Raw genomic sequence first — 17,570 nt, forward strand, 5'->3', positions numbered from 1 at the left:
ACGCCACCCCGTGCAATGCCGTGCCACGCCGTGCAATGCCGTGCAACGCTGTACAAGGCCGTGCAATGCCACGCTGCGCCGTGCAACGCTGTGCCACGCCATGCAACGCCGTGCGGCCCTGTACAAGGCCGTGCAACGCCCTGTCGCCCCGTGCAATGCCACGCCACGGCGCGCAGCACGGTGCAATGCCGTGTCGCCCTGTGCAATGCCATGCCGCGCCATGCAACGCCGTGCCGGCAAGGAAGCGGGTTTTGCACAGCCGCGGGGGGGCAGGCAGCTCTGCCTGCGCCGCACACAGGCCCCGCAGACCCCCCCCCCCCCCCCCACCGCCGCCGGCTGGTTGTGCCGAAAGCACGGGGATGGCGATAGCGAAAGCCCCGTCGTGACCGCCCAGCCGCAGCCCGCGGCTGCCGCAGCATCCGCAGCGGCATCGGGCGCCGGGCTCGAGCGGCACCAAGGGAGGCTGCGCCCACGTCCCGGCGCAGGGGCTCGCGGCGGGTGCGGCAGCCTGGGATTTCCAGTGTAAGGAGACTGTAACAGTGCTGGGACCAAAACCTGGCAGGTTCAAAGCAGTGGAGAGAAGGGGGGGGAGCGCCAGGGACCTACCCGCTGCGGGGGGGGTGCCACGCTCAGCCGGGCGCTGCAGCTCCTCCGCGGCTGCCGCGGGTCCCGCTCAGCAACGCGCCCCACCGGCCTCTCGTTAAAACATCTTCAAGCTTGAATTCGTTATTGCTGCATTTCCCTTGGCCAAGGCCAGCCCGGGAGGTGGGGGGGGGGGGGGGTGCGGAGAGCCAAGCGTTGCCATCGCGGTGGCATCTCCCCGCGGGCACGGGGACGGCTCTCGCAGGAGCCCGGCGAGCGGAGGGGCGCCGGCGGCCGGGCTCGTATTGCTTTGGAGAAGAGAAGGGGCAGCGGCGGGGAAGGGAGCCGCGGGGGAGCCTCCGTCCCGCCTGCCGGAACGCCGACGGTGCCGCGGTAGAGCGGGGTTAGGGGCTGCTCCCCGCGGGGGGGGGTTTGCATCGAGTAACGCTAGCACTTAGTGACGGGTCCTTTCCCATTCCTACTTAGCTGTCCTTAAAAAAAAAAAAAAAACGGCGGCCAAAGGAAAAAAATAAAATAAAAGGAAGACCAAACGCCCGCCCCCAACAGCTGGAAAGAAATATTAAAATAAAGTTAAGTTAAAATCCTGCGTGTTCCCCCCCACCCCAACCCCAGCAGCGAAGCCTCCCTCGGGGCGGTGGAGCCGGTGCTGCCCGAGGCGGATGGGCCCGGAGCAGGCCAGCGAGGCACCGGACGGGGCAGCGGGCGGCGCGGAGAGACCTGCCCGCGAGGCCGGAGGCGCCGGGCAGCCCTGCGGCATCGCCGGGCCACGGCGCGGCCGTGCCGCTACTCCAGCAGGTCCTGGGGGAGAGAAGGCAGCGTCACCCGGGGGCGCCGCGTGCCGGACCCTCGGCCGCCGGGCTGGATTCGCGCCGGCGGCCACGCTCACCTCGTCCGAGTCATCGTGGTAACCGCCTTTCCGAGGCGGCGTGACGGGGTCCAGCGCGTCGATGCCCTCCACGCCGTTGGCTTCCGCGTGCTGCCGGAGGACGGAGTAGCGGTGAACCAGGAACCTGGCGGGAGCAGAGCCGGGTGAGGGACGCGCTCGGACAGTTCCCCGCTCCGCCGGCGAGCCCGTCCGCTGCCCCGCGGCACTCCTGGTCCTTCGCGGCCAAAGCTGGCACTGCCGCCCGGTTGCAGCACGAGGTCAGCCGCGGGGAGGGCGGTTTGCCGGGGGGGGTGCTCAGGGATGGCCGAGGTGATCCCACTGGGAGCCCAGCTATGGCGGAGGGAGCTCCAGCTCCGGTTGTGCCCTAAGAGCTGGGAAAAGCCGCCAGGGCGAGGTGGGGACCTGCTTTGGCTGCACCGCAGCGCATCCCGGCCGGGCCAGGGAGCGGAGAAGGTGCAGAGCCAACCGGCGGCACAGGAGAAGCAGGAAGGACAGGCAGGATTTAGGGACTGGCCTCCTTTCCTTGGAGGAAAGGGGATTATTTCAACCCAGCTTCATCCTCACGCTCGAGGCTCAAGGGCTGGGGCAGCCCCCAGGGGAAGGCCAGCATCCGAATTCCCATCCCGGCAACTAAGGCGAGGTCGGAGGCAAATCCCAAGGCAGCAGAGCAATTAGCAGCCACCTTCGTTACTGGAAAGCGGAGCAGAGGCTCAGCGAAGTAGCTACCAATCCATGCCTAAGCGCAGGCGGTTATCCAGGATCAGGGGAGCCCAGGCCGGAACAAGACGGCCAACGCAAGGCTCCCGCTTGCCCGCGCCAGAGCGAACGGATCCTCACCTGCCCCCACACACGTATTTCTTGATGACGAGCACCCCAGCCACGGCGGTGACGAGCAGCAGACCGACGACAGCCAGGATAATGGGAGTGGAGCTGGAAGACGCTGCCTGCGGAGGAGACGAGGAACCGGAGCAGAGTTTCTACAGCCGCGAGGTTTAAATGTTCCCCCACCGAAACATGCCCGTCCAGCCCCGGGGACGAAAAGCCCTTCTGCAGCCCAAAGTCAGGCTCAGGCAGATAATTTGTAAGAGGTTTAGGCGGGACGGTCCCGCAGTTTAGCAGTGACGGCGGGAAGCGCATCGGCTGCACGGCCGCGGGCAGAAGATGGCCCACGGCTCGCTGCCGTCACCTCTGCCATCCCGCACCGCTGTCACCTACCAGCTGGCTGGGGCTCAGGAAGTTGCTGGTGCATTTCTTCTTCATGTCCGTCTCTTCCCGGCTTGGACTTTCCCCTCCTGAACATTTATCTCCTGGGATCTTCCGGTACCTGGAATCAAGACGATGCCTGATTAGCCGGTGGCTCGTGCAGGAATTTCCCCAGCTGTTTCCAGCAAGCCCTGATCGAGGGTGCTGGATCAGGCAGGATTTTTCCCTGCTGGGCGAAGAACCCCCCAGGGATTTGGCGACCGCCCCTGTGCTGACTCCGACGTTCCTCCACGTGCCTGGCTCCAGCGATGCCGAGCCGGGTTCACCTCCCGGTAGCATCAAACGCAGCCGGCGCAGGAGGAGAAAGGGGTGAGAACACGCTTTACCCGCTGGTCTTGAGCAGCTCCTGCCTGCCGTACAGGCAGAACTCCAGGTCGTGGCCCTTCAGCTCCGGCTGCTCCACGCAGACAGACTGGTTCTCCGGGCGATAGTAGCCAAAATCGCTGCGGGAAGAAGGGCAGAGCAGGAGTTCAGAGCCCGTTGGGAGCCCCAGAGCGCGACCCACAAGAAACAGGCGGCCCCAGTCAGGCCAAACTGGCACAAGCTGGGGAGGGATGGTGCAAGATGCCAAGTCGAAGCTACCAGAGAAAGTCCTCCAGGGTGCAGGGGCAGACGGATGGCTGCTTGGTCACCATGTAGTCCCGGCCGTTCTGGCACACCGAGGACTTGCGGAGGCGCCGGTACTGCTCCTTGTAGCCCAGGATGCAGCCGTCGCTGGGATCGCTGGGATCGCTGGAGTGAGCCAGCCAGATGGTGTAGTCCTTGTCCTCGCCTAGGAGGCAGCGGGCTGAGGCGCGCGGCGCACGAGCAGCCTGCCCGCCCGCACCGCCGCCGGGGCGAGAAGCGCGTCCCATCGCTCCGTGTCCCTAGGTCACCCCTTCCCACGCACGGAAAGCAGGGGAGAGGCTCCGCTAACGTGGCCTGACCCAGCGTCTCGGTGCAAAAGCGTCCCCTGGCCCGACGCCGGCGGTCCCCCGGCCCGCGCGGGCGCGAGCACCCCATCTCCGGGAGGCACTCACAGGTCCTGCTGAGCAGCTCGCTGAAGTCGATGGTGTACGAGACCCACTTGCGGGACAGGAAGTTGCCCCGAAAGCCCCAGATGCTGACGTTCATGGATCTGGCTCCGGGCTCGGATGCCAGGCCAGTGAAGAAGATGGGGTCCTTGGAGAAAGTGTACTTATACCAGCACTGGCCTTCGTCTGTGGAGAACCTGCCAGGAAAGAGTTTGGTTGGGGACAGGAGCCAGCAAGGGGTGATTAATGCCCAGAAACCATCCCTCCTTCACGCACGGGCTGGGACGAGACCCGCAGACACATCAGACACCCCTGGCCCATGGGGACGCAACGCTCCTCCCCGGGGACCGAGAGGGGCGAACACCCGTGCTGTTTTCGAGGTACCCCCCAAAGCATTCCCCATCTTCCCTTCGGCTTCAGGGCCCCCTCGCAGCCTCAAGCCAGAGCGGTGCGAGTTTGTGCGTACTCGATCACGTTGATGGGCTGGCTGGTGTGTTCGACGGCTACGATGAGGCCGCCGGAGTCCAGGATGGCGTAGTAATGCGGCCCCTCCAGCATCCGCGCCCACGTGTAGCCCCCGTCGTCCGAGATGTAGACGTCCGGGCTCATCACCGAGATGGCCCCTCCGACGCTCCCTGGAAGGTGGGGACAGCGTTAGCCGGAGGGACGCGAACCCAGGTCCTTTGCCCTCCCCTCCCACTCGTGGGTGCCAGCAGCAAGCAGTGTTCCCCGGTAGGACCTGGTTGTGACCCACCAGCCCCAATGAGTCCCGCTCCCCCCGGCCAGTGACGTTCGGTACCGTGGGCGATGATGATGCCGACGGCGTTGGGCTCGGACAGCGGCACCATGGGCACGTTCAGCTTCTGGGAGATGCTGTAGGACGCATGGATGTGGAGGCTGCACTGCAAACGCAAGAGAAGAGCCCGTCCAGGAGCGAGAGGAGATGCGCGCGGGCAAGGTGGCCTGGCTGGCACGACCCTGCCGGCTTGCTCAGCCCCGCGCAGCCCCTCTGTGGCCAACTCCAGCAGTTGCACCGTTGGCCTAACGCAAAGCCGAGGAGCCAGACACACTCTCCAGGACTGATCCTTTGCCCGTTAACAGCCGGTGGGTGCTGGGGACAACCCAGCACCCTCAGTCTGCTCAGGGCTTCCCGCACACCCTTGAGGTGCCACCCATAACCCATCCCTGGGTCACACACAGCTGGTCCTGTCCCCGCAGCACCGCTTGCTGGGGCTGCAGGATGAACCCACTTGCCCTCCAGCACCCTTGTGCCCCCCTAACCCAGAGCAGGGCCCAAAGGTCTGCGGCCAAATCCCACCCATGGCGGGGAGAGATCAGCCCCGCAACACAGAGCCGATACTGCCATCGGCACAGGGCCCTGCGCCATGGGGAGCAGGTCCCCATGGGGTGACCCCGGTGCCAAGGAGAACAGCCCTGGGGGGACGGGATCACAAGACAGACCCACCTCTTCCTTGTTCTTGGCTGTGGAGTCACACGTGGTGTTTTTCGGCTTCCTCAGCGGTACCCACTCGCCGCCGCGGTCGAAGGTGATCACCGACTGGATGGAGTTGTCTGGTGGGAAGAGCAGATGGGAGGCCTCGGGCTTTGGGAAGGTGCTGAGCGTGTCCTCACGCTCCGTGTTGCCCGTGGGCCCCAGCCTCCAGCCCCCGAGGCGGCCCCAGCAGGAGTCACGCTCCCCTCGCAACCCCGCAGGTGCCAGGTCTCAGCCCCGGGGAGGCTTCAGCCCAGTTTTGGTGCACAGAGGGGGATGGAGCCTGGACATCCCGGCCCGGCCGCTCACCTTCCGAGAGGACGCTGGTGATGTAGATGCCCCGCAGCGAGGTGACGTTGGTGAAGTCCGTTTCCCCGCCGGTGGTGGTGTAGAGGTGCCGCTCCAAGGACTTGGAGTACACGATGCCTCGGTCATCGGAGGTGTAGATGGTGCCAAAACCCGTATCTGCAAGACAGGCAATGGGACAGAAATAACCGTGGGGTCAGGGAGCAGGCAGCCTGCTCCCAGGCACTACAACGGACATACAGCCTCCATCTCTCCACCCAGGACCTGCTAAGAGCCTGCTGCTCCGGCCATGTCCCATCATGGGCAGGCTGGAGAGCAGGGACCAGCGGGGCAGACTTGGGGTGGGCTGCAGAGGGGGGCAGCTGAGGCTCTCAGCTCACGTCGGATGGAGCCGGCAGGTGTTGACTGCTCTGGTTTTGCTCCGGTTCATGCCTCCGAGGCTGGCTGAGGACTCCCAAGACTCAGGTTCAGCTCTGGATGCCACAGTCACCTTTGCACAGACGACTCTGGACGAGTCGCTCTTGTGTCTCCGGGCAAGCGGTGACACTGCCCCACCTTGCAGGGACAAGTCCCCTTTCCTGTGCAAACTGCTCAAAGCAGCACCCAGCGCTGACCTGTCCCTGCTAAACCAAAGCCGGGCAGCCAGGCTCTGCTCAGGGGAGATGTTTCCTGGTGAGTTCAGGCAAGGAGAAGCAGCACTCCCAACATCTGGGGATGGCTCCTCACTCTAAGTCCCCTGCGGTCTCTGGGGAGGGACCGATGACAAAACCGAAATGGCCACAGCGCCTCCCCCTGACGTGCACAGCCCCGCGGGGAAGGCAGAGGGATAACAGTGACGCTTCAGTCCCCACGGCAGGGCTGGGGTCAGCGCTAGAAATGCCAGTGAATGCCCAGGGCTGTCCTGAAGCTGCCATCTCCACCTGCAACCAACCGGTTCTTGTCCCCTGAGGTTGCAAATGGCTGTCAGCTGCAGGAAATCCCTGCAGGGACACCCGGGCTGTCATCGCAGTAGGACACTCCCAGCAGGGGTGACTGCGTCCCCTTAACTCTGCCCACCTTGGCCACAGGCTCTTATTTCCGTGGCACTTCCCAAGATCTACCCAGCCACGGCCTGGCCCTGGGGACCAGGATGAGGCGGCTGCAGAGGGAAGGAGGAGCGAGAAGACACCAGTTGTTTGAATGAAGAAGTGCAGGAGTTCACAGCTTAGAAAGAGGAACTGAAGGAAGAGGAGAAACCCCCGTTGCCTCAAAACGGATCCAGCATGGTCACTCTTTCCACACACCGCAAAGAGGAACAAGCTTTCCTGCAGCTACCGCCTGCTAATTAGCAACGTCTTAACGAGAAGGTCCTTCCTCAGAGGCATAGCCCTGCCTGGGCAGGTCAGCAGAGAGCTAACGCTGCGTGGAGAGCCCACCGCGGAGCATGTCCCCTGTGCAGAGATGCTTCCAGGACGCCCCAGGACGCGTCCCTGTCCCTGCTTACCCCGGGCACTCACCTCCCGGCTCATCCACGTGCATGAACACCAGGTCCTCGTTGGCGGCCAGGATGGAGTAAAACTGCTCGTGGCCCACGGAAGGGAGCTGGGCCATATTCCAGGTCTCGCCTTGGTCGAGCGAGACGTGAATGCGCCTCGTGTTACCCTGGAGAGCGAGAGCGTCCTTCAGCCTCCGCTCCTCCTCGCAAGGCGAAGGAGGGCAGGGGCAGAGGGGACGCGGGGAGCTGCCGGCGAGGACAGGCCACCGGTGCCCAGGGTGCCTGCTCCCCACGCAACCGGTGCTCCCGGGGAGGAGGGAAGGGGATGATTACCTTCTCCGTCATGACGGAGGCGAAAAGGAAGCGCCCCCCCAGGCCAAAGGAGTAGATCTTGGTGCCGATGACCTTGAAGGTTTTGCCGAAGTTGGAGGTTTTCTTTAGCTCCAGTAACCCGAGATCAGCTTCTTAAGAGGAAGGGAAGGTGGATTAAGGCCGCTGGAGTGGACACACAGGACGTTGCCTCTAGCTGACCTCCGCAGCCTGGTTTGGGACCTGGCCTCATCACCCATTGCCATGACCATGTCCTAGCTTTGGGGGTTCCCAGCTGACATTTGTTGCCACTAAGATCTCCTGCCCATCAACCCCTACCTAAAATCTGCTGTGGGCCCAGACATGCCCGGGATCCTTCCCCCAACCTCAAGCGCTGGCCACAAGCAGCCCCAAAGCCTGCGAGAACCTGCGCTGCCCTCCACGTGGGTCTCTGCTCCCTTGTCTGGACACCTAGGGACGCGGACGACCCATCACCGCTCCTCGGTCTCCTCTTCCCAGATCCTATCCCACTAGGTGGCTTGTGTGACACCATTCCTGTCTCCTACCCGTCCTGGCTTACAGAATTTCTCCCTTTTAAGAGGCACCATCTACACCGGGTGCTCAAACGCCTGGACTCGTAGGCTCGGTCCCTTTGGATGGGGCCGGGCAGGCTGCACGGAGCAGGCAGATGGCCACACCAAGAGCGTTCCTGCTCGGGCCACTTCACCCTCTGCCCTACGCTCTGCAGGTTAAGGGACCGCACGGGGAGCAGAGGGGCTCGCAGGGCTCTGCAGGGCTCCCGGAGAGCGCAGAGACGTGGCAGATGACCATGGCCTGACACGGGGAGGTACTTACTGCAGGAGCTGTTCAGGTAGGTGGTGAAGAAGATGGTGTCGTTGGCGCCCCTGCAAAGAGAGGGGGGAATCAGAGAAACACGTAGGGTACGATGCACCGGGGGGTCTGGATCGCGGGAGGGACCCTCGTACAGAGCCGATTCGGTGACCTGTTTGCCAGCGCGGGGGGAGCTACCACCCGCACGGATTTAACCCTTCGACCTGGGATGGGTTGCCCTGCCCTACTGCACTCGCATCACCCTGCCCGCACTCTCCCTGCTACCCGGAGAGCTCCACGGATCCGCTGTCGGATCACACGACGCTCCAGAAGGGATCCCGGCTGCCACTGGGGAAGCTCAAATCCCAGGGAAGCCCCAGCTGGGGGGGGACTCGCGGGGCAGCTGATGGCTCCTGGAGGCCAGGAAGGCCGACGGGTGCTCCCAGCCTGCGGAGGGACAAGACGCTTCCCTCTAAATCAAAGGGGCTTGGATGAGGCAGGAGCGTGTCCCCCTGCCAGGTCAGGCTGCAACGGGGAGAGGGGGTTGCGAAGGGTGTCAGGGAAGGTGCTTCGTGCTGCAATCTCAGCAGCCACCTCCGTGGAGGACAACCCCGTGGAGGACAACCCCGTGGAGGACAACCGGCTGCATGCAGTTCGATGCAAGACCCCCCTCCAGCAGCCACAATCCCCCTCCCCAAATCATCCCCGGCCGCTGCGCAGCCACTCACCACTTGGCCAAGCAGACGGCTTTGTGGATCTCCTCCCACTGCTCCCCGAAATCCCTGGACACCCAGAGGCCGTTCTGCAAGAGCCGAGACGCGCTCGCTGGTCACCACGCTCGCTGGTCACCGCCTGCCATTGCTCAACAGCCTTTCCCCACCCGTCAGGGCTGCAAACAGCTGGTCCCCAACCTCCCCCAAGGGCCAAGCGCAACCTCCAGCATGGGGCAGAGCCCGTTCCCTAGGACAAGCGGCCACAATCCGGCTCTTCCTTGGGGAAGCAGCAGCCCTGAGTCGTTCCCAGCCGCGGGCAAGGTACCGTCCCATCTCTTACGTCGGCGCTGAGGGCCAGCAGGTAGTCCGAGTTCTGGGGGTGGTACAGGATCTGCACCAAGGGGTGGAAGGGCAGGTCCGTCTGCACGAAGTTCTTGGCAAAGTCGGACGAGCGGAAGATCCTGCCGCCGCGGCTCCCTCCGGACACGTCGCCCGTCAGAATGACCTGGGTGCGGGGAAGCGGGGAGCTCAGCCCGCGGGCAGCGTGGGTGTCCCCGGCGGGAAGTCCGCCCAGGTGTGCCCAGAGCTCCAAAAATGTCACCGCGCAGCTCTGCCCAGGGGAACGGCGGTGGCACAGCCGGACAGAGGACAACTCCAGGAGGCCAGGGGCAGCCTCGCAGCAGGCCCACACCGGAGCTGCCTCCACCGTTCCGCAGGGCAGCAGCACCCGGAGCTGCCGGGCACGCGGGGATCCCGGCACAGCAAGGCCACCTGCATGGACGCACGGCCTCATCACCCGCTCCTACCTTTCCCGAGTTCTCCGGGCCGATAGCCATGCCGAACTCGGTCCGGATGAACGTGTTATTGATGAGGTCGGTGATGTCCTTGAAAGTCTTCCCATAGTCCTCGCTGAAAGGGAGAAAACCGGCTGCGAGTCAGCACGGGACGCGGCACGGGGACCCGGGGCTCAGCCTGTCCTCGCTGCCTGCTCCCAGCTTGCCTCTGCTTATGAGTCGAAGCACCCCACATGCCCCCCCCCAGGAAACGGCAGGGTGGAAATCTAGGGGAAATTAGGAGGGGAAACGACCACCTGGCTCCAACCCATACTCTCCCCACCAGCGGTGGCATTTCCACCCCGCGCATCAGTCCCCATCATCATCGCCGACGCCGCAGAGGCCTCCGGGAAGCTCTGCCCCTTCCCCACCGGAGGAGCCGAGCTGCTCCAGCACAGGCCGATCCCGCCGGTGCAGGGGGGACCTTCGTGCGGTGCTAAACCGGCGGCTCCGCTCCGCGACGCCCCCCAGCTCTCCTGGTCCCCTCGCGGTGATCCCAACCGCCCGGGGCCGGGCTGAGCCCTGCCAGCACAGCAGGGAGAGGGCAGATACAGCCGTACCGGGACCGGATGGGCCAAACACACCACCCAGCCCTGCCCCGAGGGATGTCCCGAGGACGGCGCGGGACTCACCTCCGGTAGAGTTTGGACTGTCCGAAGCTCATGATCACCAGGGGCACCTGGAACGTGGTCAGGACAAGGATAACCTGGGCAGAAAGAGCCAGCAGAGCGTTACGCACGGACACCTCGATCTCACTGGATTTTTGTCCTTCCTGAAGGATCAAGAGCCCCCCGCTGCGTCCCCCTTCCCCACCCACCTCCCTGGTCCTCTCCCCGAAAGAAGGGCGCTTCCCCTTGCCGGGGGTTTCTGTGGCGCCCTGGGTTGAGTCATCATCTCAGTCCGACCGGCTCTGCGGGACGGTGCTGTGATGGGATCTTCCCGCCCGCGGCATCGCCGGAGGGAAACGCGGCCGCTCAGCCGAGCCTTCTCCCCGCCACATTACTTACCCCCGTGCTGTCTCCCACCCAGGAGAGGGACACGGAGCCGCTGAGATCGTCGAAGATGCACTGCGGAGAGAGAGACGGGAAGAGCGGTCAGACGGCCGCACGGAGGGAGAGCCGGGCCGCCCCGGCCCGAAGCGCCGCGTGGGTGACACGGGGACGCCGGCTCCGCGCGGCCCATCGGCCGCCTTCCCCCTCCTCTCGGCCTGGGCCGGCGGCCAGGAAGGTAAAGCTATCCGCGCGGCCTGTTCCCAAAGGCGCATGGCGAAAGGAGCCGGAGCCAGGGGCCCGGCGCCCTGCGTGACTCAGCTCTCTCCGACCCACGGGCTAAGCGCCACCGGGCACCTCCTGCCCCCGTGGGATCTGCCGATCCAGGTGTCCTGCCCTCGCGGGACCTCCCTTCCCTGCTCAGACGCTCATCGGCCGGGACGAAGAGCTCCCGAATCCCGTGTCCGCCTGCGTCCCGTGGCCAAGAGCTCCCAGCATTTCCCTACGGGGCATTTCCCTACAGGGGAAGCTCACGGCCCTTCCAGGCAAAAGCCTCCCTGTCCCGGCTCGTCCCCTCTAACACAGCCGGAGAGGAGGAGGAGGAGGAGGGACCAGCAGGGCAGCTCGCTCCCTGCTCCCTCCTTTGCCGGGGCATCGAGCTGCGCTGAGCCGGGAGCCAGCCAGCCCCCGGCCTCCGGAGCTGGCAGGGTGGCTCCGACATCCCTGCTCGCCCCGGAGCACCCACGGGGCCGGGCAGGGAGCCAGAGACTGCCTTTGCGGCACTGGGACCTACTGGTTTGGACCGGAGCAGTGCCAGGAGTAAGCAGGGGCCCGGGAACAGCGGGATCGGCGAGGGCAGCGGGACTGGAGGGAGGCGGTGAGGGGCTGCAGAAGGCGGTGGGAAAGCAAGGAGGTAGGAGAGACTGCCGGACACGTGAAACAGCGGCAGCAGCCGGGCCGGGCGTCCCGGGGCTCCGAACCCCATCCCGTGCCGTGTACCAGCGGCGGCCCCGCATTCATCTCCCGGAGAGGCCTCATTAGCATCTCATTAGGAGAGAAGGGGGGGGGGGGAAAGAGAAAGAGAGGAAAGAAATGTAAATTAGCCGCTTTCACGACAGCCAAACCGCGGGAGAGAGGGAGCCCGGCGGAGATTAGACACATAAAAGCGAACATAATCCGGGCGGCCGAGCAGAGGGCCTGAGCGCCGGGAGCAGGGGGGGCCCCGGCAGCCGGCGGGACCCGCGGCATGGTGGGTCCCCCGGGACCCCCTTTGCCCGGTGTCCCCCACCGGTTCTCTCGAGCCGCCTCCTCTGCCGGGGAGAAAAAAGCCGGGGAGGTGGTCGGGCGTCCGGCACCCGCCGAGAGCCACAGAGGGATTTCCTTGCTGGGGCAGGGAGACACGTCGGCTGCGAGCAGTGATCCCCGAAGCTGGCGGAGACGTGCTCCGCTCCTTCCCTCGGAGCGGCAGGGACCGCCGTGCTATTAAATAGCCGTCCCCGCTCCGACGTAACGGTCGAGGCCATTTCCAAAGTGCCAAAACACTGTGAGCTCCGGGCCGGAGCGGGACAGCGGCAAATAGCGGAAATCCCGCGGCGAGCGGGGCCGGAGCTGCGCAGAGAGCAGGAAGGGAAAGGGCCCGGGAAGGAGCGAGGCTCGCCGGAACGCGGGACCCGACGGCTTCGAGAGGAAGAGAGCGGCATTTTCCGCTAACTAAATTCCCAGCGTCTAGCGGATCCGCCCGCCCTGCTTCAGCCGACTGCAGGAGAGCAAATCCCAGCGGAGCGGATAAGGCGAAGCGATGCGCGGAGCAAGGGGGGGGGGCCGAGGCAGAAAGCTTCGAGCCGGGGGAGACTTGTTGGCCAAAAATGGCAAAACCAGACGGGGGGGGGAAAAAAAAACCACCATTGTGATTCGTGTATTATTAGAGATGATCTGACCCCGTCGGTCACGAGGGCAGAGCTAAAAATAAAGCCCCGGGGGGGGGGGGGGCAGGTGAGCCGGGGCCTGCTGGCGTTGGACCCGGCGGCCCAGCGAGCCGGCCGATATCCGGCCAAACCGGACCGCTCTGCACCGAGAGCGGAGCCGGCTCCGAGCAACCCCAAGAGCGGAGCTGGCTCTGGCGAGCGAGGGAAGGAGGCGCAAAGACGCTGCGCCGGCCGCCGGAGCGCGTTCCCGCTGCTCCTCGCGGGTTCGGGCCGTGCCCCCCTCCCTCGGGAACAGGAACGACGGCTCCGCGGAGCTTTCCTCGCCCGCTGGAAACCCCGTTTAGCAAGGAGAGAAATACCGGGGCGCAGGCTTGTAATTAGCCAGGTGGCTCCGCGGAGGACGCTTGCCGGGCGAGGGCTTAATTGCAGCCGGCAAAATGCCGAGGTCAGGCCCGAGGCGGCGGGTGGCGGCGCCTCATTAGCTCCGTGACGAAGGTGACGGTGGCGCCCGGACACGCAAACGGCACCGGGGCCACGACGCGTTGCCCCTAACCCTCCTCCTCCGGGCTTTACACCGGTGACTCGCCACGAGCCAAATCTCGCGCTTCCGAGCCGGCAACTGCAGCAGGGTGCAACCTTCCTTCCGGAGCGCCGCTCCGGAGCGTCGCCCCGCGCGGCGGTCGAGGAGGCTCCGAATTCCGGGGGAAGCTCTCTAGCAGCCAAGCCGCCAGCAGCGAGGGCAAAGGAGCCTCCAGAAACGTCCCCGCTTCCGGGTTGACCGGAGCGAGGCCCCGATCCGCGGCGAAAGGCTCCGTCCGCGCAACGCTGTTTCGCAACGCGGCGCCGAGCCGGCGGGACCCGTGCTCCTCCTCGCCTTGCCGGAGGGGGAAACTGAGGCAGCGGCGGAGCGACTCCGCTCGGAGCCCTCGCAAGGGCAGGGAGGTCGCGAAGCGCTGCCGGGGTTTCGCCGGCCGCCCGCCGCGAACCAGCTTGCGCCCGCTTCGCCCCGCCGGGACGCCGCGTCAGCCGCCGCCGATTTTCCACACGGTCCCTTTCTCCAGGATGCAGCGCTTTTCGCGGAAGCGGCGGGTTAGGCGGCTCTTTGCCGGTGCCGAGCCCGGCACGAGTGCTTGGGCGCGGCGGCCGAGCCAAGGGACGCCGCCAGCCCGGGGCGGCCCATCCCCTCGGCATCCTCGGCGCGGTTAATGTTCAACCCGGACGCGCGATCCGGGGCCGCCGGCACCGCGGGCATTTCCCGGCATCGTGGAGAGAAAGGGAAAGGACGGGAGCGGGTCGCCCGCGGGCTTTGAGGTCGCCAGCGGGTTGGATTTTAGGTCGGCCAAATCTGGCGACACGGTTTAATCCGCCGCCGCAGGGAGACGCCGCGGCCCCGGGGGGAGCAGGAGCCCCGAGTCCGCCGGGGAGCCGCGGCGGGAGGAGCCACTCCGGCACACGCTCCCGGCGGCGGGAGGGAGCTGTCCGTCTGTCCGTCCCTTGTCTCCGTGGCGGGAGGGCAGGACGGGGCCGCAGGGCTGCTGCGATCCCCATCCCTCCTCCCTCCCGGCATGCGGTGGGGTGTCAGTCTGTCCGTGGTGGGGTGTCAGTACCTATCCCGCTGTCAGTACCTGCATCTGTCTGTCCGTCTGCGCCTGCCTATGCTGCTGCTGCAGGGGTGCAGGTCCCCTGTCTGCCTGTCCGTCTGTCTGGCTAGCTGTCCCCTCGTCTGCTCCGATCGGTGCAAACGGGGGGAGGGGGTCCACATGTCTGTCCTGAAGCACACGCAGGTGAACATCTGTCAGTCCGCCCTGTCCTGCCTCAGCAGGTACAGGGGGACAGGGTGTCGGTCTGTCTGCCCCGGTGGGCGTAGAAGGAGGACGTCTGTCCGTCTGTCCCACTGCCACTGGGGCTCGCTTGTCTGCGCCAGGGACTACAGGGAATGGTGTGTGCGGGGGGGTGTCAGTCTGTCCATCCCTCCCTGGGGGGATCTGTCCGTCCTTCTGTCTGTCCCTCCCTCCCAGTGGCTATTGGGGGGTGGGGGGACACCGTCTGTCTGTCTGACTGTCCATCTGTCCTGGTAGACGGGGAAGGGGAGAAGGGGTCTGTCCGTCCCTCCCCATAGCTGCGTAGGGCAGGCTCTGTCCGTCTGTCCCTCCTGAGACCTATTGGCGCAGGAAGCTCTGTCTGTTCTGGGACCGGGCCGGGGCGGGGGTCTGTCCTTCTGTCTGTCTGTCCGTCCGTCCGTCCGTCCGTCCGTCCCGGTACCCGGGGCGGGGGGGGGGTCTGCCCGTCCCGGGCTCTATGGGGCGGAGGAGGGTGTCTGTCCGTCCGTCCCGGGAGCTGTCCGGGGGGGGGGGGAGGTCTGTCCGCCCGCCCCGGCCCCGGCCCCGCCCCGGCCGCTCACCTGGTGCGTGTTGTTGCCGAGGGCGGCCGGGACGCCGCGCAGGCCGCCGCAGGCCTCGCCGCCCGCCGCCGCCGCCGCCGCCAGGCCGCCGCCGCCGTCACGAGGGGGGCGCGGGGGGGCGCGGGGCGGCGGCGCCAGGCCCAGGCCCAGCCCCAGCCCCAGCGCCAGCGCCAGCCACAACGCCCGCGGCGCTGCCCCGCGCGGCCCCATGGCGACTCCGGCCGCCGCCCGCCGCCCCGCGCCGGGCCCGCCGCGCCCCGCCCCCGGCGCCCGCCCCCGGCGCCCCATTGGCGGCCACCGCCCCGCGCCCCGCCCCAGAGCCCCGCCCCCTCCCGCCTCGCCGCCGTGGTTGGCCGCGGGCGCTGTCGCTCCCTGCCATGGCAACCAGGCCGCCCGCCTCCCGGGCGCCCCGCCCCTCCCCTGCCTTCTGATTTGCCCCTTCGCTTGTCAATCATCGCCGAGCCACCTCTCTCCTCCTTCCGTGACTGGCTAACTCCCTGCGACACCCCTTGCACGACCGCCCGCTGCCCCTCCCTCTTCCTTCCCACCCCGGATTCTAATCTACCTAGCGACAGCCCTCTGGTTGGCGGCGACCGTGGCCGCGGAGCGATTTTCTGATTGGCCCAGGCAGCGGGCACCCCGGGAAAGCCCGCCCCCTCGCCCATTCACCAAGCGGGGGTCGGCTCAGGTGGGCGGAGCTTTGGGTGGGTTGTGGGGGGGGGGGGGAAGGAGCCCAGGCGTCCGGCGGGCAGCCCAGCCCCCTCCCCTGCCCCAGCCCGGCCTGGCAGGGCGAGCAGGCACCCACCGCTCCCAGAGGCAGCCAGACCTCGGGGAACACCCCCCCCAGCAACGAGGGGGGCAGGGGGCCCCCTTGCAGGGCAGCCCCACAGGGGGAGGCTCAGGCTGGGCTCCCCCCCACCCCCCCGTGCTGCTTTTGGGCCTGGTTCAGGGCTTTTTGGGGCCGCACGTTGGCAGTGCCGAGCGTCGCCGGCCCGGAACCACCCCGCGTCCCGGCGGCTCCAGGCGAGGGCCCCGGGGACTGGGCCATCTCCAGGAAACGGGGCGCAGAGGGTGACGCGGAGGAGGCGCCCAAGCCGAGCCGACGGGAGGAACGAGAAAAACAACGCTGGCGAGGGAAAAGGCGGAGAGAGGGCAGGGCCCGGAGGCCGCGCCGGGCACCAGCTCTCCGAAGGGGACGGATACGCAGGGCTACTTTAACGAGGGGGTTTCGTGGACAGAAGCGACGCTCCCCTCCTCCCCCAGCAGGACCGGCTGCTCGTTAGGCCCCGATAAGCCTTCGCCTGGCACCGGCCACGTTCTTGCTCTCGCCTGCGATTCCGCCCTCGCGCAGCCCCGTCGATCGCGTTACACAAGCCGGCTGGAGCGCGGCCACGGCCCGCTCGCAGGGCGGCGCGGAGCCCGGAGTGCCACGGCTCCCCCGCGGTGGCCCGGACCCCTCCGCCGGGAGAGGGCGGCTCGCCGCGCCGCGGGCCGAAAGCGGCTTTGCCGTGAACTAAGCAAAAGATCGCTGGCAGGCGCCCGGGAAAGGAGGCGGCTTTGGATGCGGGGCCGGGATCCCAGCTGCAAGGGCTCCCTTCGGCTCGGGGCGAGCGGAGGCAAGGAGGACGCCGGAGAAGCGGACGAGGGACCCTCTTCCCTGACGCCTGATCTCTGTGGCTTCGCAGGCAGTGCTTAAACCTAGGGCCAAAGCTGATCAAAACACACAGAAGTTCCTGACTTTGGTACTCACTCACCCTCCGGCCCTTCGGCCCTTCTCATTTGCAAAAAGGGGATTTTCCTCTTACTGCCACGTCAGCCTCTATTTTTGCCCTGAAAAAAGAAAAAGAAAATCTGCGAGTCTGACGTGTGAAAGACCTAAGGAAATGCACCTATGTGACAAGCTGCTTGGGTGGCATTCAACCGAGCCAGAGCCCCCGGATAAAGAGAGTTAAGGCAGATATCAAACACCCGGATGGGATGTGTGTGCGCACGGCTCTGTTGTGCTCAGATCCTCTCTTGCATTCAGACCGCCTGCAAAAAGCTCCAGCTTTTTTCCCTCAACGGAGCCAAGACGGATCAGATACAAGGAGCACAAAGCCTTGATTTTCAGAGGAACCGGCTACCATGTGATGCTGCCACCAGTAAACCATGTGATTAGGGAAAGACATAAAGGACCATTTTCTGCTGGAGTGCCATGCGGGGAAGAATTAGCTTTTTGTGTTTTTTAGGACATAAACAAACTTAGAAAGAGCCCTACCTCCGGGAACAGCAGGTTTCTTCATGTGGCAGGATTTGCAGAACAGCTGGACTGCTCCTCAGCTTCGTCTCCAAAGGGGAAGCAAGAGAACGTGACCTAGCTTTGAGTTAATGTAAAGGTTTAAAGTACTTAAGATAAAGGGTGCTTATTTCTTCCACATACAAAGTAGCTGATACCAGTGCGAGTTGCATTTACTGGATGGGTTTAGTGGGGCAACACCTGGAGTAGCAGCCCAGATATCATCTCTGGCATGCCAAATATTCAAGGCAAGCGAG

The 17,570-nt window shown here is 65.8% G+C and overlaps 1 protein-coding gene across 2 annotated transcripts; it reads right to left on the reverse strand.

Moving 5' to 3' along the window:
- Positions 1–660: 660 nt before the first annotated feature.
- On the reverse strand, positions 661–15,248 carry SORT1 (sortilin 1). 2 transcript variants are annotated; one of them, XM_067310549.1, is made up of 20 exons: positions 15,039–15,248; positions 10,731–10,790; positions 10,356–10,429; positions 9,697–9,799; positions 9,231–9,395; positions 8,906–8,979; positions 8,202–8,251; positions 7,371–7,501; positions 7,060–7,204; positions 5,567–5,722; positions 5,231–5,337; positions 4,565–4,667; positions 4,232–4,400; positions 3,772–3,962; positions 3,335–3,524; positions 3,079–3,195; positions 2,705–2,813; positions 2,327–2,433; positions 1,490–1,613; positions 661–1,401 (listed from the first exon to the last, which is right to left on the reverse strand). In XM_067310549.1, exons 1-20 carry the CDS (start codon positions 15,246–15,248, stop codon positions 1,387–1,389), a joined length of 2,400 nt encoding a protein of 799 aa, XP_067166650.1. In that variant the 3' UTR covers positions 661–1,386. The 2 variants fall into 2 exon arrangements, with proteins under 2 accessions (XP_067166650.1, XP_067166651.1); XM_067310550.1 differs by lacking the exon at positions 15,039–15,248 and having other exon boundaries at positions 7,371–7,498; positions 10,731–10,784.
- Positions 15,249–17,570: the final 2,322 nt, after the last annotated feature.

The sequence above is a fragment of the Apteryx mantelli genome, chromosome 25, assembly GCF_036417845.1.
Source record: "Apteryx mantelli isolate bAptMan1 chromosome 25, bAptMan1.hap1, whole genome shotgun sequence".
NCBI lineage: Eukaryota > Metazoa > Chordata > Aves > Apterygiformes > Apterygidae > Apteryx > Apteryx mantelli.

Bases quoted from the DNA above. Each gene is read 5' to 3' on its own strand.
- SORT1 (XM_067310549.1), bottom strand. From the start codon at position 15,248: ATGGGGCCGCGCGGGGCAGCGCCGCGGGCGTTGTGGCTGGCGCTGGCG. The intron at 9,800-10,355 runs GTGAGTCCCGCG...TCTCCCTTTCAG, and splicing joins CAGTCCAAACTCTACCGGAG to CGAGGACTATGGGAAGACTT. The intron at 2,814-3,078 runs GTAAAGCGTGTT...TCTTGATTCCAG, and splicing joins GAGCTGCTCAAGACCAGCGG to GTACCGGAAGATCCCAGGAG.